Source organism: Ammodytes marinus (assembly GCF_949987685.1).
Source record: "Ammodytes marinus genome assembly, chromosome: 21".
Taxonomy (NCBI): Eukaryota; Metazoa; Chordata; class Actinopteri; order Uranoscopiformes; family Ammodytidae; genus Ammodytes; species Ammodytes marinus.
The window spans coordinates 4,456,620-4,478,468 of record NC_137225.1 but is presented as its reverse complement, the minus strand read 5'-3'; the positions used below and the strand labels follow the sequence as shown (position 1 = coordinate 4,478,468).

At 39.8% G+C, this 21,849-nt stretch overlaps 2 protein-coding genes across 2 annotated transcripts; one reads left to right on the top strand and one right to left on the bottom strand.

Moving 5' to 3' along the window:
- The first annotated feature begins 2,322 nt into the window (after nt 1-2,322).
- Nucleotides 2,323-21,322, top strand: ift74 (intraflagellar transport 74). Its single transcript, XM_080049942.1, has 20 exons — nt 2,323-2,462; nt 3,278-3,411; nt 4,341-4,470; nt 4,628-4,676; nt 5,115-5,213; nt 5,374-5,434; nt 5,775-5,834; nt 5,923-5,984; nt 13,789-13,927; nt 14,375-14,437; nt 14,874-15,017; nt 15,184-15,224; nt 15,330-15,409; nt 15,682-15,735; nt 16,367-16,464; nt 16,881-17,007; nt 17,134-17,297; nt 19,343-19,468; nt 19,894-19,954; nt 20,891-21,322. Exons 2-20 carry the CDS (start codon nt 3,283-3,285, stop codon nt 21,004-21,006), a joined length of 1,803 nt encoding a protein of 600 aa, XP_079906068.1. The 5' UTR covers nt 2,323-2,462; nt 3,278-3,282; the 3' UTR covers nt 21,007-21,322.
- Nucleotides 7,291-11,997, bottom strand: LOC307268041 (leucine-rich repeat-containing protein 19-like; the record flags this gene model as incomplete). Its single annotated transcript, XM_080050553.1, has 6 exons — nt 7,291-7,586; nt 8,693-8,893; nt 9,354-9,441; nt 10,173-10,284; nt 11,133-11,380; nt 11,896-11,997. 6 exons carry the CDS (start codon nt 11,995-11,997, stop codon nt 7,291-7,293), a joined length of 1,047 nt encoding a protein of 348 aa, XP_079906679.1.
- Nucleotides 21,323-21,849: the final 527 nt, after the last annotated feature.

Below are 21,849 nucleotides of genomic sequence, written 5' to 3'. Positions count from 1 at the left end.
ACGGATGAGATGACACCAGAGATCATCCCAGAAACAATTAGTAGAGGGCAACCTGCAGGAATGTGACTGTTTCTCCATCACATGAAGACATGTATGTGACAATAAAGACCAACGTGTGGGGTTTTGTGGCACTGATGGGCTGGTGGGTTAATACCCCGGTCCTCCGCCACAGTAGAAGGGCGACACAGGCCTTAATGGAGGCTGGGCCACCAGCACAGTTGCTAGAGGTCACCGCCGTGGAGGTGAGTGACCCTTTGCCAACTGAAGTTGTTATAGATGTAAAGGCGCAGATAGATGTAGAGGAACAGATAGACATAAACACACAGACAGATGGAAACGTGCAGACAGTTGTAAACGAACAGACAGTTGTAAACGAAACGGGTAGATGGAAATGAACAGATAGACATAAACACGCAGGAAGAAAAACGTAACATGTGTGTCAGGGTTTTTGTTGAGAAACTAGTTTTGCGTACATTCAGCGAGGCTAAAGTAAGCTGGACGATTGGTAACATAGAGGTCATCATCCGGCGTATCTTCGAAAACACATGGGCAGAAGTTGAGGGAACAGATTTTAACATGACCCAAAAAAGATTTAAGAAACTAGACAAGCTTATTATGAAGGACTTGTGCAAAAAGTGGGGCTGTGCAGAGATGGTTCTGGTGTCAATGTATTTAGGGGAACCAGAACTTGAAAAATGCATTGCCTCATTTTTCGGGTATTACTTGATTGTACCACCAACAAAGCATGGCATCATCTGCAGGTTCCTTTCATCTGCTCTCAGAGTCATGTCAAAGCCCTTTACTAGAAATAGGTATTAGGTGAAATGTCATCTTGAAGGAATTTTTTTTATTTTTTTATTTCAAAATGAATACAATACAGATGTCAAGTCCTGCCTCAAGTCCAAGTCATCTATCTTCTCCTCTGTTGTTACCATAATGTTGGGCAGGACTTGGGTTCATAGGGCCACCTCAGTGTGACATCGTAGGGTTATCTCCGGGTGCTCCGGTTTCCCGAAAACCAAAGCAATTAGACACTATAGCTATTAGTTTTCATTAATAAGAACTTGTAACATTTATCATCTCATCTTATGTCATCGTCATCTGACATGAGTTGCAGGGGGACACACCATCAAAATAATTAGTGTGCAATCTTTAGATTCTCCTCATTTGTGGGCAAAATCATCTTCATGCCCTTTACAGCAGCTTTAAAATGTAGAATTAAGTATTAGGTGAAATGTAGCATTCATTTTGGGAGAAATGTTTAGATAATCAATTTTCCTTTTTTCAGAATGAATACAATGCAGAGCTCATGTCCTGCCTCTATCTAATCCATTTTCTCATCTGCTGGCTATTGCCATCATAGGGTTTTACTCCGGGTGCTCCGGTTTCCCTGAAAACCACACAGCAATTAGACACTAGCTATTGGTTTCATTAATAATAATTTGTAACATCTATCATCTCAATTCATCGTCAGACAGGACTTGGGTTCGGGTGTGGGGCACGGGGTGACATATTATAGCAATAAGAACCAAACTATTAGGTGTCATTAAAAAAACTAACAGCTTCAATAACAACAACAGTTCAATAAAAATATTCAAAATCAAATATCTGCCTATATCTCGTGCCATTAACTGTCAACATATACCTCAGACTGAAGTCACTTGAATTTCACTTCTGTGTAAAAAAACAACGTGAACAGTGTGTTCTTTTGCAACTTGTTATTTCTTGTGAAATCCACTTGCATTGTCAAAACAATCATTATTCGTTACCATCATGAACCAACATTCAGTGGATACAGTAGGCTTATTTGAATTTAACATAACCAATTAACTCTCAAAAGCTTCTTGGTGACCCTAACCCTGACCCAAATAGTATGGCTTTATTGTTTGAAACAACAACATCCAAACACAAATGCATTTACATTTTAAATGAAGGAGTGTCATACAACAGTTTCAACACGTCAAATCCTGCATTCACATATTCTTAAATATAATCGCCTCCATTAAGTTTTAATGAACAACTTAAATGACCTGAGACCATTTTTAAAGAAATTATCTTGTAAAATCTCTAAGCTGTCTGCACTTATGTTCCCAACAAAAACACTTTAGTTGGTCAAGTCATTTTTATGTTAATACAACGAGTGTCACATGCGCACACATTTTCCTGTGGCTCCGTCTGTTCCTCCAGACAAAGCATTAATTTTCAATAAAAAAACAAACATTCAACGTCACCCCGTGGCCTTGTTGTATCCCCGCTGGTGAACGCTGGGGGGCAGCAGCACACGTTTCTACAGCCTAAGCACGAGAGAAGAAGACGGTTACTGGGGTAACGTCAACATCATCTCCAGTGTAAGCTAGCATTTCTTAATTTTTCCTCTCATGGAAACTAATCAAATAAAGAAGTTGGAACTTTTGAAGAGCAATACGGTCGACGTTATAGAGCAAGAAGGAGTCCAGTTTACGGTACGAAACACTTCCCTGCGTATATAACATTCTGTGGCAACGAGCTATCGCTAAAGTCATTTTAACATTGAATCATGATAGTCCAGTTTGGTAAAGTAAATAGCAAACGTAACCCAAGTTAGCTTAGCTATAGTTATGGTTCCAATGTTTCCTACAGATAACGTTAACTTAGTCGTAGGCTACACAGTAACTCTAACGACCTAGCTTAGCAAACATGTTGGCAGCTAACTCCCAATGCAAACTGCTTTTTTTTTTTTTTAATGGCAGCGTGGCTAATATAAAGCCTATTTCACCCTGCCTGAATCGGCACGAGGGAATATATACATGATAAGTTATTCGATTCGATTTGGCATCAAGTGGTACGAGTGTCATTTTGTGTGACTGACTTTGGAAGCAGAAAAAGGTTTAGTTTAGTGTCAGGTAACTGCATCAAATATGACGTACAGTCCAGAATCATAAAGAAAATGGTACCGCCTGCCCAGGACAAAAAAAAAGTAAAAGTTTCCTAAAATCCTAATATAATCAATTAATTCAATGTGCAAACGGTGAACAGATAAAGGACCAGTGTTAAGCAAGAGGCTATTTTATTGGTTTTACATTGAATTCTCCCTAACCCTTCAGAGTGGGGAGGTTGGGTTTCACACCAGTACACAATAAACATCCAGTCACACTTCACTGACATCTTCAAACTGCTGTCACCAACCACACACCAATAAGAACTGAGCTACATTATAGCAGCAGCACTATAGGTTGTATGCATTTGTTTTCCACCCACATTAGCTCCAGATGTTTAACGTGTTGTTTGGCCTGATCAGGCATCATGACAAGCCAGCGTCCTCTGTCCGGTGTGTCCCGACCAATGAGCCGAGGTGGATCTGTTGCCCCCGGCACTGGAAGACCCCCGACAGGCATCAGACCGCCTGCTACAGCCATACGCATAGCAACTGGGGTAAGTCAGTCGTATTTATGTACATGTATTTAAAGAGTATAAATCAAGTGGACTGTAATTTCATTTGTGGATAATTTAGTTTATAGCCTTTCTGAATCATATTACAATGTGCCTCAGTTTTTTTTATCAAAAGCTTTTTAATCGTTTTAATTTGTAGGTGAGTGGTTTTATTATCTTTACAGTACAGGCCAAACATTATTTTTTTTCTTTACGCACTGGTCAATTTAGAGACTTTTTTCTATTTGACTTCCACAAGTCTTTATTTGTCTAAATGGCATCTGTTTCCGTCTGTATATTTCTCCGATATTACCATTTTTGAACCAGAAATCTCAACTTTTAAAGCACTTACATCAAAACATCTTTCCATAATCAATGGAAGTACTATTCTGTCAGGTTATTACAGAAGGATTTTTTTATACGTTGTTAATTGTTTGATTAGTTTTTTTTCTTCTGAAAAACATGTAGAAAATTCCTTATCCAAGACCTATATAGTATTTGTTGTCTAATAAAATGATAAGACTGTATCCAAATGTGTTCGGTAAAACTTTGGACAATAGTGTGTTGTAAAAGTTAAGTTTTAACTCTGACTTTATCCAATATTTAGATTTTTTTCCAACTCTACACACATAATTAGTAATATATTGTAAAATTTGCTTATTTATGCAAACATTTCTGATAAAAATTATAATAGCTATTAGCAAACAATAATAGTTGTTATATAAGAAATCAAGTGGCAAAGTTTCATGATTATATGTATATAAGTAAAAAATGTTAACCATATTTACCTGCAGTGACTTGCCTTATATTAAGCGGTTGATAAACAAGTGCTATTCCTGTGAGCGTATTTGACTCTCTACAGAAGTCACAGCAACTTAGTGACTAGAATATCAATCTAAAGGAGTTTTATTCCTTTTGTTTTTTCAAACCAGATGGTTCCAGGCACTAGTGGTCACCCTGGTATGAGGGGCGGGACCCCGGGGATCCTGTCAGCGCCAATCAAAGTGACGGACAGGCCCGTGACCCAACAGGGGCTCAGCGGGATGAAGACTGGCATGAAAGGTGCATTTGAAGTGTCATAACAACACCCTTTTTCACATGGATTAAGTTATATTTGTATGGCTTAACTTAATGCTGGCACTGACACTGTGAGCCATGTTAAAACAGACATAGATATAATAACATTATGAAAAGTCTCATCTCTCTCTCTCTCCAAAAGGACCTCAGAGACAGATCCTGGATAAGTCATACTACTTGGGCCTTCTTAGGTAACATATGCTATTACTAGTCCACCAACTAGAAACACATTAAAGATGGAGTCAGTGATTCTGAAGGTCCTTGTGAATATCTCCTACCAATCCACAACCTGTCTGTAACTGTGTGTGTGCTGAAAATCCAGTGTTTAAACACAGTCTAGGCTCTGTAAACTAAGCATATAGCTAGCTATGGTAGGCCCCCTTACCCTTTGTTTATATACCTGAGTTTAGAGAGGCTGGACTGTATTAACACTGGATGTTTCAGCGTACACACAGTATGGATAAGTAGCAGATTTTTAGGAGATATTCACTGATTTTGACAACAAGCATTCTCCAGAATCATTGACTCCACCTTTAAGCTCTTATGGGTATTACTTTACATGCAGCAAGTGTTTCTTAAACCACATATGAGTACACACTGGTCACATGTTTGTGTTGTCATGCTGTTAGGAGTAAGGTCAACGAGTTATCCACTGAGACCAGCAAACTGCACAAAGAGATCGACAACTACAACCAGGAGAATTCTGTCTATCTGTCCTATGAGAAGAAGTGAGTGTTTTTTATAAGCTAAAAACAAACTATCTTCTCCTTTTCTATCTATCTATCTATCTATCTATCTATCTATCTATCTATCTATCTATCTATCTATCTATCTATCTATCTACTGTATCTCATATTTCATAATGATCCAACCCCTTGTTGTTTTCAGAGCTGAAGGCCTGGCTGTAGAGATTAAGGATCTACAAGGCCATCTGGCTGACTTTAACATGGTAAACAGCTGGAGTTACACTATATAATGAAACATATACAAATGCAAACACTATGAGATTAGCTCAAACTATTACAGGCAGGAAAAAAATGTCCCCCAGTTCCGCAGCTAAATCATGTTAAATGTTTGGTCATCATAACCGTTAAGTCAGTATACTTTGAGGTAAATAAGCATAATTTGAATAAAAGTGGTGTATTTGAAGAGCTAACATGTCTTATATCTTGTATAATGTTTAAAAAAAAAACTTGTATGATTTACAATGGACTGCTGGCCTTATGCAAACACTTCATTTCATTTTTTGTAATTCACGTTTGTGTCTAAATTCTGTTAATTTATCCCAGCTGGTGGACAAACTGAACACCAACACCGAGATGGAGGAAATGATCAACGACTACAACATTGTAAGTACACCATGATGATGTAAGCAATATGGCTGACACCTCCTGCTTCAAACCTAAAAACCTTCTCCTACCTCTCCTCCCCTCATAGCTGAAAGCCCAGAATGACAGCGAGGCCGAGAGCATTGATAGCATCTTCACTGAGAGGAGAGAGTAAGTACTTGGTGGATCTTTAGGTTTGGTTATTGCATGGTGTGTCTCTCAAACACTGGGACAATCTTTTAAGTTTGAAAATTGTTTCTTACATTTTTCCCCCCCTAGAAAAAAGTCAACATTAAATCTTACAAGGTTCATTATTTCAATAACATAAAAACAAATTTCATTTTATATAAAATTTGTTTAGATTGAGGAATTTGATTTATAGTTATGTCATCACAATATGGCTATTCAATCATATTTATTTATATAAGTCATTGTAATTGCACATCTTGCAGGAGGCAATACATTAATGTGCATACGTCAAGGGAAGAGTACTCCCAAATCTATGCACTTTTCGTATGAGTGGGCCTCATATGTTAGGCTTGATTTGTCAGCAGGAAACAAGGACATTTTGGTTTAGTTAGGACAGAAATGTTCTGTTATTCTATGGAATAAATCAGTAGAAAAACGGTACAAATAGGTTCAAATGACTTGATAACCGATACTACAACTAGTCTTACAGTAGGGTGTTTTGAGACAGGACAACATTTGAATGCCACCTAAAGTGATAAGTGCTTGGAAAATAAATAGCTAAATAATTATGTTCACAGGGTTCCTAAGCAGTATGGAATTTAAGTGTAAGCACATTCCAGGTCTGGCAAAGTATGTGAAAAAGAGAAGATGGTATGGGAAAAATTATACTTTTTCCAGACTACTGCCCCATTCCCTAAAATATAAAAAAACAAAATTCAAAACAAAATATCTATACCGGTCGGGTGTATACAATTAAACAAGCGTGACTTTTTACCATTGAGACGACTGAAACCAATAGTACGTATAGTTCTCCAACATGGAGGAGGCGGCAATTTTAAGCCATACGCCGTGGGCAAAAGCTCTGTTGTCAAAGCATCCTAGTTTGCATCTAGAGGTAGAGGTTTTCTGTCCCGACCCGACCACCATAATGGCATACATGGTCATCATTTGCGTGTTAACAGTTGGATTTTAAAAAACATTTATTTCCAAAATAACCATCTAAATATTTGTATTTAGATGTCAATTATGGGCTGAAATATCTACCGAGAAGTCTGGAAATTTGAGTCCGCAAAAGAAAATGGAATTTTAAAATGGAAAATGTGCAGGAAACCCTGGGTTTCTCACCTTAGGCAATGTACCGTACACAACCCACATAGAGGAAATATTGTGTGTGTACCAACACCAGCCCTTCCGGCCACCACACAGTTTACAATTGACATATTTCCCTTTAGCGATGATTGCTCCCTCCTGGCTGGTTTACTTCTTCGTGGTTCTTAAAGATGAGTCACTACTCCCCCTTAATGTATGGATCCTCAAAATAGCCATCTTCCTCCTCCTCTATCTGCCCGTTCTCCTGCTGGAAGGAGAAGGTCTGCTGGTGTAGGTGTCTCCCTCTCTCTGAGAAGACAGTGGACACGGTGTCCTCATCCTCTGATTGTTGCAGGCGCTTATGACGGTAGTTGTGGAAGAGTTTGTACCAGGAAGGGCCCTTTATGGCACACAAGATGAGTATTGAGGTGCACAGGCCCAACGCCGCGACACACGCCGTGAACTTCCATGTGTGGCTGAGAACAGGTGTCTGGACTGATAGGGGAGGAGAGACCACTCTGTTAAGGTTGTTTATGTTCAATTCACATATTCAAGGTGAGACACAGCAGGTCAAAAGAAAATGTGTTTTGTTTAGCACTGGTCAATTTTGAAATATTTGTCTATTATGCTTCCATAGCGTGTCTTCTTTCATATTCCTACAAATAAAAGGTCTGAGATATACATTTAGGTTATTTTGATTTAGAAAAAAGAATTACAAATTTGAACTCTGGCTTTAGCCAACATCAATTTATCTTAAAGAGATGCAAATTAACGCATAATTAGTAACATATTGCCAGATGTAATCAAACATATCTGGAAAATTGTAATACAAAAAATAATAGTTTTTATATAAGTAATCAACTGGCAAAGTTTCATGATATCTATAAGTTCAATTTCTTAACCCTATTCCCCAGCAGTGTCTTGCCTTAACCCATTGATGACGGCTGCTGCGCGATGCCACATTGGCTCTCCTGCCTGATGCTGCATCGTGCAGCATTATTACTTTATCTAATTTTCATGGCATTCCCAGCATTGAATGCACTGTCATTGGTTCAAATACACATGAGGTGGGTTTTGTTGATTTTTTTAAGACCACGTGACCACCCAAAAGTTGTGTGGTTTGCCGAAAATCATGTCAATCAAAAAAATTAAAAATTAAAATAATAATAAAAAAAATACGCCAGCTATGTCGGCGACAGAACAGTTAGTGGCGTTTGGTGCGCAGAATCAAGGTCTACTATAGACTACTGACGAAAATCACACAACACATTGCATCTATTTATTAACAATATTTAATAATTTTTTAATTCATCTAATTTTGACGATTTTTAGAAATATTTGTTGGTTTGTAAGCGCTAAGGGAGCATGTTTAAATAAAACATGTGAACCTTAACTTTTAAATGTATTTTATTTCATGTTTCTATGTGCTACACAGGCTTAGATATTAAGGTTTTGGTAGACTTGACAATTCGTACTATTTTTTCAGAAAACCCTCAGGCATTAAGGACATGCATCCTAGATTGCCATAGTCATCAATGGGTTAATAGAAGAATTGTAGAAGATCATGGGTAAAATATCCTAATATCTCCTATTTGTCCTACCTTTACTGATGTCGAGGCTCTGGTTTGTTGTCAGTGTGGTCTTCAGCACTGTGGGCGAGACCCCAGATTGCTGAAACTTGACGGGTGTTGGTGTGTTCTGCGGGTTTGTTGTTAAGATTGGTGGTGGTGAACACATAGATTTAGCCTCCAAAAGATCACGTCCAGCCTGCTTCTCTGGAGAAGCACAGATAACTGGTCCCTCTGTAGAGACAGACGTCACACATACAAAGTCATTTAATGTATGACATTTCCATTGTCTGCGAGAGTAAAAATTAACTAATTCATGCTTGAATCATGGTCACATTTAGGATACATTCAGGACAGCAGCCCTATTAACAGGTTGGACCTATTAACATTTCCAACACAGCAAAGGCTGCAGCAGCACAATGTGGAACATGCAGAGAGGGCATGTCTTACCACCTTTTATGAACAATGTATTACCTCAATCAACAGATTGCCTGCTAAAAAATCAGTTTGGTAAAACGGGAAACTCCATGAAAGAGGCGATTTGAAGGCAATATGCTAGAGGTACCAATGGTAATATTTTCCCTCGCACCCTTTTTATCTATATTTATATCTAATTTAGACCCCTCGACACAAGTAGGAAATCTGGTCACATGTCAGCTACATTACTGAGAGTTTACAGAAAGAAAATGATTACCAAGGGAAACTCCTGCTGCTGTGATCTCCTCAATGCTTCTCAGAAGGGCACAGGAACAGTTCCAGGGGTTTCCCTCTAGGTTCAGCGCCTGTTGGGACCACACAGGGTCAGGGTTCATAGATTAGTAATAATTTGACACAGTAAACACAGCTAAAAAAAACATCAACTGTTTGGACGGGGTTATACTTCTGATTAGAAACTGCTGTTTGAAAAATCTACATATTTGATAGAAAATGATTGAATGAATACAATCTTGACAGTTACAAGCCTCTATACAAATACCAACTTAGTAAGGTTGTATTTCAAACACTGGACTGTGTAAACACGTGGCTTAAAGGTCACATAATGCTCACTTTCAGGTTCAAAATTGTACTTTGGGTTTCTACTACAAAATATCGATGGTGTAGTCAGTGTCTTCATTATATTTCTCACAGTGCCAGTGCCAAATCACCTCTTTTCAGCCTCCGTCTGAAACACTCAGTTTTAGAGTCTGTCTCTTTAAGCCCCACCTTCCGAAAAGACCAGTGTGCTCGGATTGGCCCTGAATCTAACTGCTAGTTGGCTATGATGTCATAAGGAGAGATACACTTATCACAGGTTTTCAGAAAGGTGGAGAAGAAGAGAGAGGGTTGTTTTTTTCTCATACTTTGGGAGTCTCTGGTCAAACCCGGGACACAAGTTCACGTTGATAAACCATGTAAAAGTGCATTTTGCATTATAGGTGACCTTTTAATATTAATTGTATCCCTATAATACACAGTAACCTTTTAAAGAGACAGCAATTAAGTGTTTCACATTTTAGGGGATTTGGGGTTTTACCTGTAGATGTTTGAGCTGTGTGATTAGCTGTGAACAGAGACTTGTGAGCAGGTTGTGCGACAGGTCCAGCTCTGTCAGGACATGAAGACCAGAGAAAGACTCTGAGTCCAGGCTGCAGTAGACAAGGATATGAGAAGAAGTTATTAATGCACTTATTACTTCAGCAGTGGCACAAATACAAATACTCGAACAGTTGTACAAGTTATGCACCTACTTGGCTTATCATCAGTAACAATTATATTGTCTTAAAGTGATAGTTATTTGAAGTGGGGTCATATGAGGTACTTATGCATAGTTTGTTTGTTACTTTATGGAGATGGCTGTCAGCGTAGTCACTATAAGTCCCTGTAGCAGAAGTCAACTGTTACAGAGGGGGCCAGTCGAATAAGGTTTTTCACCACATATTCAAATGCTTACTTAAATAAATAAACCCTATACATTTGGTGAAAAAAAAGTACACAAGTTCAAGGCTGACTTCCACTAAAGCGACATCTCCCCCAAACTCCTTATTGCCTGCACCGATCATAAGGTAACAATAACTTATTTTTTTTAAAGATATTTATTTGGCATTTTTATGCTTTATTGATAGTGTAGAGACAGAGTTGAAATGGGACAGAGAGGGGAGTGACATGCAGAGGATGACCGCGGGCTGGAATCGAACCCGGGTCCGCTGCTGGCCGAGGCCCATGGGGGGGACGCCCTACCAACTGAGCTAAGGGCGCCCCCAGGTAAAAATAACTTGCAAAAGTACCTCATACAACCCCACACTTTAAAAATACTGCATCTCTTTAATTTGGTCTGATGCTTTATAAAAGTCTACAGAGATGCAACTCTCCTCCGGGTTCTATCAAATGTCACATTAGGTATCCATCCAAAGTTAGTGCATCTAAACCAAAATCTTTCAACATAATGTAATAACTTCTACAGCTGTGAATGGAAGCTGCACTCATCTTTATTTACCTGCTGATTTTGTTCCTGGACACTGAGAGCTTTGTGAGGTCTGGCACCACAGAGAAGAAGTCTGCTGGTATAGTGGTGACCATGTTCCCATCCAGGTGGAGTTCCTCTAGCGTGTGGTAACCAGCCAGGGCTCGTCTGTCCTCCTCATTCAGAGTAATCAGGCTCCCCTCTATCACCAGTGTAGTAACTGAGGAACTGTTGCCACTGACAGGAATGACTTGCAGCTGCTTGTTGGTCAAGTTCAGGACCTGTGGATGGGTGATGGATGGATGGATAGTTATTAGTAAGGGATAATGTATAGTGAACGGGTCACTCTCTTGAGCAATGTGAACAAGAGCCTGTTTTAATATTGAGCACAATATTGATTTTATCTCCACATGTGCTCTCCACATACATTCTAAGTAACGTTGAAAGAGTATTCCATTGTTTTTTTGTATGTAACTGTAGTCGGCGGATTGATATGACAGGAAGTGATCGGTCAAAACTATGTCTAGGTCCGTAGCAACAGTCTGTGACCCATAGCTACAGGAATGATCCTTAACAGCCGTCAATATCGAGAAAATAACGGACCATAGAATGCCGTGATTGACCAATCAGAACACAGCATTTATCAGTGCCTTATAATAAGAATTGCTGCACGATATGAATATCACATACAGACAATTGGAACATAAAGGAATTACTCTGTATCAGCGTCAGTGTCAAAAAATGATTTACACAGTGTGAGTGAGACAAAAAAATTATATAAAGAAACTTTTCCTACCAGATGGTCTTCATCCAGAAGCTCAGCATTACCTCCCATTGTATTCATAGCTACCGCTGCAGTCAGCCACAGCAGCAGAAGAGCATGGCGGCACAGTTCCATTTCCCTGCAAAAAGCCCTCTGGTTAAAGGGACAGTTCAGTATTTTTGAAGAGGGGTCACTATAAGGAGTTAAGGGGAGATGTCGCTGTAGCAGAAGTCAGCCTTGTATTATAGCATAGGGGGGCCAGAAGAAGAACATTTTCTCCACATATATTAATTCTAACCTAAAACTTAAATATCCATTCAAACGTATGCTAAACTTAGATTTTTTCCATAGATTTAGTTTGCCGCTTGTCTCCATAAGGTACCACACTTACTATGCCTCAAATACAATACAGTGGAAAAACAAATTAAACATAGCTCTTTGGTACATCCTAGTGAAAATGACGTGATGCTAACGTGTACAAAACAATAAACTGAACTAAAATGGTAAACTTTGCTCACTGAGAAGGGACGTTACACAGAACCATGGCAACAACTTAATTGCTACATGGTTGTATGAGGTTTATTGACCCTTAAGCACAGCCATCTTGTTTTTGTGTGTTTTTGTTTTAGATTTTCTAACTCAAGTGGTCGTGAAAACCTGGTGCCATCGTCAATTTTTTAAACTTTCATGTTAAACATAATGGACACTAAGAAATATGCTGCCACAATATATCAGTACAAATTATATGAAATCTTTGATTATACCGATGCGCTCATACTTGAGTGTCTCTTATTATAGCGATAACTTTAGTAGAAACACATTGAAGTTGCTGAAAGTAAAACTCCTAGAAAAGCAAGACACCTGTTCCTTTTATTGAACTGTAAATAGGTGTGCTGACTAACCTCTCACCTGCTTACAGTACAGCCACATCTGTCCTTACTTTTCTCATCCCAACATTTTTTAGTCATCTCAGATTTGAATCCTATTCTTTCGCTATTGTATATTACCAAATAAAAACCAACGACACTTACCTGTCCTCCTTTGGACACTTTAGATGCACTTTCATTCACCTGTGACTGTAATGCAACTGCCACGGCAAATGACCTTTGGTCCTTGTCATAAACCTGAATGCTGACATATACTGTTACAGCTAGCTAAAGGTTTATGATTGTAGGAGTCCTTTTCTCACTTACGTCTCTTTTCTCTCTTTGGTTAAAAGTATCCTTTTACAAAAGAGAAGGTTAAAAAAGGGTTGAAAAGAGGGGTAGAAGAGGAAACCTGAAAGCCAGGGAAGACGGAGAATAGAAGGGAGGGATCTGTGGAAAAGAAGTGAAGACGGACAAGGAAGTAAAGGAGAAGGAAAGGAGGAGCAGCAAGGAAGCACTTATAAAGTTTACCATTTTATTAGACCAGCCTGACATCGCTTCCACCCTTACTTATTCTGTCTACCTGTCCTTATTTTGAATGTGGCCCGGGGACCTCTGTCACATGTCCCTGTCCCTGTGTGCATGTTAACACCCCATAAAGTAAAAACTACCCATAATCTAATAATATATATATTAAAAAAAAAAAAACCTAATGTAATAACGGGTGGATAATGTAACAAAATGCAGAGCTCGTAATGTAATACCTTATACATTTTGGTTAACTTTTTACATTGTGGGCTGTCATTACATTATGGGTTGTTGTTACCTTATCGGTTCTTAGAAATGCATGTACATTTTTAATGATTAAATTGTATGTGAACTATGAAATTGTTGTAATTTCAAGTTTATTCATTTATTTTGTTGTTATTCAGTGTTGGAGTCAGGGATAGAATAGACGATTTATTTCACATCCTCTTACCAGAAAAAAAATAATAAATTAAATTGGAAGGCAAATAAAAACCAAAGCTGATCCGAAAATGCTGTTGTGTTCCCCGAGCAGAAGAGAAGAGGCCATCAGAGCGATAGAGGAAGAGATCAGGAGGGAAAGGCGGGTCGCTGACGAGGTGGTCAGGGCCATGCCGGCCGCAAAGCAAGACAAGTATTTCACCATGACCACAGCCAATGAGGAACTGCTACAGGTAATAACCTTGTTTATTTTTACCTCTAGTATTGTTATAATACTGCCCCTTCAATTGCATTACCTTAGTATTTGTGTAATGTTTGCATGATACCACCATGTTGTTGTAGTATCATAAAAGCTGGATAACACTTGTTGTCAAAATAACTTTTTCGTCAAGATCAGTCCTGATCCACTTCTTGTCCTTACTATTTGTGCCCTGAACAAACAAAACAGTCTTATTATTACACAGCCTGGGCTCTGTATACAAAGGGATTTTTCTCCCTTACCAAATACAGTATGGACAGGTAGCCGATAGTGAGGTGATATTCACTGATTTAGCCAAAAAGCGATTTTGATAACAAGCATTCTGCAGGCTCCACTCCACACCTTTAATCTGCTTTAAGAAATAACTTGACTTACTATCTGTAGTTTTAACACTGTTTGGCTCCATCTCTTCTCTTTCCAGGAGCTGACTGTCCTCCAGGAGGAGCTTGACCTTCTGATAACCAGGAAGGAGGACTATGAAGCAGTGAGTGAAAGGAGGGCTTCATGGATGGAAAGAAGCTTTTCTGCAGGGTTCCATTTCAAACTGTCCAATAGCATACAGAATGTCATTTAATACCTGTTAACACGGTCATACATGCGCAAGGGTGAAATATGTCAATCAAAACCAGTGGGGACGATGACAGATACACATGCACATGTTAAAGCCCTTGTAAACCCAAATCCACAAACTCCTGCTAACTATGTCATTTTGGGAGTTAGAAATGAGCTAAAGTTAAAAAATAGCTTATTGAGACACCCAACGTTGATGTAATATGTTGATTTCTACTATTTCAGACCAGGTTTCCAAAAGCTTCAAGTTAAATCCAATGGCTTTGTCAGTGTTGTGTAATGGAAGCTGCTGTAGTGGTAGTAGCATCAGTATTAGCTTGTTTGACAGTGTGTCATTGTGCTGTGTGCAGGAGCTGAGCCACTCACACATAAAGCAGGAGGTGGTCCGGCTCCACGACACTCTGTCAGCGATGGAGGCAAAGCGTGACGCTATGGAGGCCGAACACAAGAGCATGGGCTCCCCACAGGAGGAGAGGGACAGGCTGTTCAAACAGGTTAGAGACACATTAGTGCTGACACATGATGAGCAGGACCACAGCAACACACCCAATGAATAAGGACAGTAAGATCTCCAGCACTTTCAACAATATAATCAGTTATCTAATGATTTATTACAAGCTTTTAGTCAACAAACGTTAATGCTGCTGTTTTGTTCTCCAGGTGAAGGAAGACAACCAGGAGATAGCCAGCATGGAGAGACAGTATGTATACATGTTGGAGGAACTTTATCACTTTATGACCCTGTGGCCTTTGACCTCATAATGATTTAGGACACGATGACTGTGTGTGTGTGCGTGTGTGTTCAGACTTGCAGAGATCAGGGAGCGGGGCGGACAAATCACGGAGGAGATCCGTCAGCTGGAGCAGGACTCGGAGGAAGCACATGGTGACACTGAGTGGCCGCTGCTCTCAACACTTGATTTCACTTGTTTGATTTCACAACCGTTTACTGTTTTTAACAATATTTTCCATTAAAAATCCCCAGATTATTCTCTATAATAAACACTTTGTGATATACAGTAGTGTCAACAGATCAATATAGTATTTAAACATTTGAGACCCTGTTAAAATCAACTGATCTTTTTAAAGTCTTGGCTTTAATTGAACAAACACATGAACTCCATGACTCAACTACTATTTGGTTTGTGTGTCCATAAGGGGAGTGTCAGCAAAAATACAAAGACCTGAAGAAGAGGGAGGAGGACATTGACCGTGAGTTTGATTGTTTGTTTGAGTGTTATGTCAGTGAGAAATAGGCATACATCCTGTAATGTGTGTATACTTACTCTGCACTTTACTGCTTTTTTTTACACTTCTTGTGCTAGATGCTACACTCACTGCATGTTGTTGTCTCAGTGCTTTTCCTATGATCTATGACAATAAAGTTGAATTAATCTGACACATATTTGGGAGCATGTACTTTGCAGTGCATTTTTTTAAATTACCACCAGGAGTCGCCAAAGTAGAAATATTTTTTAAATCCTGCACATAGGGGCTTCAGTGTTTCTGCATAACTTTATATGTATAGCACCTTTTAAAAACAACAATTTCTAAATTGCTTTGACAGAGAAAAACAAAAGCATGTACAAATCAAATACACATATACAGTCTATACACACCAAATCAATATACATCATTGGTATTAGTTAATAAGGGAAGATGGAAAATCTTGAAATAAAACAAACACAATACAAGTAATAGGTAAAGGGCAAAAAGAAAGACAATACAAAGATGGCAGCAAGTATTCAATTTTTTTTTCAAGAAGTGACTTAAAATAAGTCACTGGTTCAGCAAGCCTTGCTCATAATGCATGTACAGTACTTGCCTGCTCCCTTTGTTTCAGGCTATCTGGAGTCATTTGATGAGACCTGGTCTAAAGAGCAGGAGAGGATGAGCCAGATGGAGGAGAACACTGTGGTCCTCCTGGAACACTGCAGCAGGGTGAGGAGAGGAGGGGGGTGAGAAAGAAGGGATGGTCATATTACAGTAAAGGAGAGGAAGACAAGAAAGCCTTGTTGCAAATACCACCTAATTCACAAAGACCAGTGTTTATTGTCACAGGCAGTTTTAGTGGCTTGTTTAACGCCTTTGTGTGCGGGCGTGTTTGCGCCGGCATATAATTAGTGCACATTCCTTGGTGGATTAGGCGCTAAAACAGGGCAGGTTGCAAGTGCCATTCCTACACAAATGATGGGCACTATAAGCGTGCACAATCCATTCTTTGTGGATCTGGCCCTGAGTGTGTAATGTGTGTAATGTGTGTAATGTGTGTAATGTGTGTGTGTGTGTGTGTGTGTGTGTGTGTGTGTGTGTGTGTGTGTGTGTGTGTGTGTGTGTGTGTGTGTGTGTGTGTGTAGAACATGTCAAGGCTGTGTAATATGGACACATATACAGCCAGTGAGCTGAAGAACATGCAGGAGGTGCTGGTCAGCAAGGAGACGGAGGTGATCAATTCAAAGAGCACCACCAGAAACCTGTCAACTGGTCAGTGACACACACACACACACACACACACACACACACACACACACACACACACACAGTACCCCCAGTAAAAGTACCTTGAAAAAGCTGAGCAGGCCGAATGCTAACTGGCTCCATCTCTCCCAGAGTCCCATGAGTTGCAGCAGGACCTGGAGAAGGTCCAGCAGCTTGAGGGGAAGATCGGAGAGGAGCTGAGCACACTGCGGGAGCGCGTCAACACCATGGACACTGAGCTGGTCACATACAGAGACCTGGACACACTGAGGAACACTGCAGAGGACAAGAAGAAGGTAAACGCAGGCAGAGAAGAATGCTGTACGGCCGATACACACACACACACACACATCTACTTTTACCCTTAAAGGTCACATATTATGCTAAATGCACTTTTTAAATGTGTTCTAACATATCCATGGGTCCACGGTGTGCCTAGAAACTGCCAAAATATTTAAAAAAATAACAATCTCTCCTTTTCTCACTCTCCCCCTTTCTGAAACCCCCACCCCTCCCCCCCAATATACTCCAGTCAGAATTCTTGCCGACTATTACGTAATAGTCGGCACAGCCACATCCCCATATTTTTTTTATATGTCCATGCTTCCCCCCCACATTAGTAACCAGAAACGTCCACCGTGCAGTAGTGCAGATAACCCCACCCCCCCATTTGTTATTGGTCCACGGCCCCGAGATCCGATGGAAAATTTTCCGAGCGACAGCCATGTTGTTTTCCCCGCTAAGTGACAAGATGCCCGTAGTACAGCCTGAATGTTACATACACCAACACAGAATGCTTTTGCTCATACTCCACTAATTTATCTTAACCACAGCAGTCTATTAATGCCTCGTTTTTATAACAACGGATAGGAAGCTACCTGTGTTTTTTTTTAAACGGTGCAACTAAAATAATAGTTTTTATTGGTAGTTTTGCCTGACTGGTGTATAGCTATTAGCTTTGGGACAAGCAACCAGCTTTTGCTCATAACATGTTGTTTATATCCCCCACAGCAGTCTGAAAATGACTCGTTTTTAACATGACAAAGGATGGGAAGATATTCCTGTAGAAATCAAACTTTGAAGCTACGGTTTTCACTGGTTTTAATCATGTCAGGTCATGTCAAACTGTTCAAAGTATGGCTTAGCTACGGGTAAACACTTTGTTCGCAGTCACGCAGTGTCTCTCTAGTATCGCGAGAGCACGGCAGAGACGGTGGAAGAGCCCCATGGACATATAAAGAAAGCCCGGCAGAGAGGTGGGAGGGGCCAGTCAGATCGCAGGCTACAGACACAAATATACGTCATCCTGAGACCAGAGGACAATCAGGGTATAGAGGCTTGCTACAATAAATGATCTGAACGGGTTTTTCAGCAAACATCTAAAAAAATAAATAAATAAGTATTACTTAGACCATATAAAATTGACAGCAAAGTGCATAATATGGGAGCTTTAAAGATCTCCTATTATACTACTTTGCTGGTCTTCATTTCTTGTTAAAAACTGCTATAGAGCAACCTGACACAAATCACATCACAAAAAAACTATGTAGATTTTCGGGAAACGCTTCCTCTCGTCTGGGCGATTCAGCATGCTCTGTCAACACTGCGCTTCGGCCATCTCCGCCCCCTCCCCCTCCCCCTCCCCCCTCCGTTGTGATTGGTTACCTTCCTTCCGGAACACTTTCAGCAGCGCGCGAGCAGATTTGAGAGCAGGAAGGTGGGGGCATGGCCTGAGCGCGCAAGCACGTTACAGCATTACCAAATATGGAAAAACCCGGAATCGTGACGACATGATGGCAGGAAATTTGAACTGATTTGAACACGTGAATTCTCGACCGGCTGCCCTAGTGTTTAGTGCTCTGCACAGCCACCCCAGACGGTCAGCAGGGAATACGTCTAAATGCATGTACGTCAATATTTGATACTTTAGTATGGTTAAACATGACTATAAATCATTATAACAACGTTTATAGGTCATAAAAGTCGAAAAGTATAATAGGTCCACTTTAACTTAGTTATTAAAGGTGCACTATGCAGTTTAATTTGTTTACATTTGAGAAGCTTGCAGTCCAAAACAGCACAAAAAGAAAACGATCAGAGGTAAATAAGTTCTAATTTGACCGACAGACACAATGTCAAGTTCCTTTACAACAACTCTGCTGGATAACGTTAAAGACACTTATATAAATTATTAATTTGATCAATCTAAAACCACTTATGTTAAGAATAAAACGATGATGATGTTTGTTTTTTACTTTGTAAACCACACAACAGCTCAGGACATTGCAGATTTAAAAAGCTAAACTTCAGGCTAACTTAAAGTGCATTGTGCTTGGTGCAGAGACTACAGGAAGACCGTGTGTCCCTGGCTCAGCGGAAGGATTCATTCAGACAGCTGCTGGACGAGATGAACCAGAAATATGAAGCTCTGAAGATCAAACTCGGGGAGAACGAGACTCACGCTCAGGTCAGAACATTTTAAACTTTGACATAATAAAATGTCACTCTTTACATTGATTTAAGATGATAATTGTGATAATTGCATGTTTTCTTACAGTTGTCAAGTAAAGAGTCAAATGAATTGATGGTAATGATGTCTACTGCATCAAAACCGGCTTATTTTATATATATATTTCTTTTTCAAAAGTTCTGAAGCTGTTCAAATACGTTGACTTTGCTAGTATTTTGACACTGAAATGTTTGTGGATTAGGTTGATATATTGTCACGTCAACACAGAAATGGTCTGATGATGTGACTGTTCTGGTTCAGGTGCAGTATAACAAATGTGCATTATCCATTGTTTAGGCTAAGGCAATGGAACCATACTGTGTGTTACAATGTTGTGTTATTCTGCTGCTGCTAATTGAGTGTTGTTTTCCCTTTGTGTGTAGCTGGCTAACCTTGAGAGGAAATGGCAACACTTGGAACAGAACAACTTTGTGATGAAAGAGTGTATCCTTCTCAAGTCTGTGTCTTTTTCACATCCTAATCACATAGTTTTTTCTTTTTAAAGGGATAGTTCAGTATTTTTTAAGTGGGATTGTATGGGGTACTACTTAAGCATAGTTTATGGTGATCTGCGCAGTAAATTTAAGGGGTTTGTGGGAGACATTGCTGTAGCAGATGCCATCCTTGTATTGCTGCAGAGTAGCCTGGCACCGCCCGCCTACCTACTTCCGCTCAATTCCCTTCAGTAGTCAGTCTGGGTCTGCAGTATTCTTTGGTTTTCTCCGGCCAGGTTTTTGGCGGTCCAATCAGCGAACAGAGGGAGTAGCTCAGAAGCAGGCACATGACATACGTCACAACCAAACGTTATGCGATTGGTTGGCAGATCCAGAGTGGCACTGGGCACATCCAATAGTTTTAAACTTCAACAGACACCCGCCTTCAAGTGAGTTAACGTTTGTCAATTGAGCGATTCCAGACCTTCTGTACAAATGAAATGAAGTGCGATGGTCTGGTAGGACCAGGCTAGCTGCAGAGGGGGCCAGAAGAAAAACTTATTTTTCTCCAGATATAAATCCTAACCCTAAAACATAAATTTCCCTTCAATTGTACGCTAAACTGAGATTTTTTTCCACACCTTAAATTGGCCACCAGACAGCAGTTTATTTTTTCCTTGTGTCTCTTGAATAATCCCCAGTAGCTCTGAGTCGAACAGCTGATTGGTGGAGTGATACAAAAATAAAGGGTTGTCTGGTGGCAAGCTAAAGCTGTGGGAAAAAAATCTGTTTAAGGTACAATTGAAGGGATATTTATTTTTTAAATACTGAACTATCCCTTCAAAAGCAGCCATAGTTTTGTTTCCTCTCTCTGTGATGGTCTATCCAGGTTCCAGTCACCTGTTGTTGTGTTTCTCCACTGATGTTCCCTTAACTATAACACCAGTCATCGCCTCCAAATCTCAGGAGAGCGACTACGACTCGGTGGCCAAGACGGTCTTCCACCAAGTGGCAGAGTACAACAAGAGTCTGATGGAGTCCCTGCAAAGCAACAGGAGTTAAAGCAACTTCACAGTTGACTTTATGGCAGGAGGAAGTGGTTGGCACAAGAAGTTGATTAATTCACTGTTAGTAATAGAGTTGAAGAGAATACGTTGTTGTCGTAAAAACTTTCTTTTCTTCTTTCTCCAAAGAAAACATAAGTGTGTTGCCAGTTACATATGCAGATACTAAAAGTTTGTGTCACGGTTCTGTCATTAGGCTGTAGCTGCTACTTGCTGTGTATTTGCTCAAAGTGTGTATGTATTTATCTACTATCTTTTGTATCTACATAAATGATCCCGCTGCATTCTGCATTTGTAGCTTCAAAGCGCTGATAACCCGGAATAAAGAGGTACTGAGAAAATTTCAATTGAAGGTCTTCAGTTACAAGTTGAATCCGATGTAAAGCCAGCAGCTCAAAGATGAATAATTGATATAACGCTGCTGTCTGATGCAGGTGTGGTCACTAGTGGTGGTTCATATTCCACGTCCCTCATTATTTGTGTTCATACATGTTTGAACAAATTAATATGTTTTCATACAAATAATGACCACTTTTAAAATTATTACTGGAAGGATATGACTGGAAGGATTTGGCTGTTAGTTTGCCGCTTCCCTATAATCCAGACTGACAGTGGTTTTAGTTCATTTTAGTGCACAATTAAAAGTGAAGGTAATTTATTTCAATAAACACCTTTTGATTTGACTTGGCTTCATAGTTGCCTGGTAATGCAGTGCAGACTTTTTTTTTAAATCAATCCACTCTATTGATTATGGATTTTTGATTCTGCCTCTGGGGACCTTCAGGACTCAAATAAGTATCAACATATAAATAAACCACTAGCAGTGATTCCTAACTCCATC

What these genes read in the sequence shown, in the direction of transcription:
- ift74 (XM_080049942.1), top strand. Translation starts at nt 3,283, where the DNA reads ATGACAAGCCAGCGTCCTCTGTCCGGTGTGTCCCGACCAATGAGCCGA. An exon ending in GATGAAGACTGGCATGAAAG is followed by an intron (nt 4,471 to 4,627) that starts GTGCATTTGAAG and finishes TCTCTCCAAAAG; the next exon opens with GACCTCAGAGACAGATCCTG. An exon ending in ATAGCCAGCATGGAGAGACA is followed by an intron (nt 15,225 to 15,329) that starts GTATGTATACAT and finishes GTGTGTGTTCAG; the next exon opens with ACTTGCAGAGATCAGGGAGC.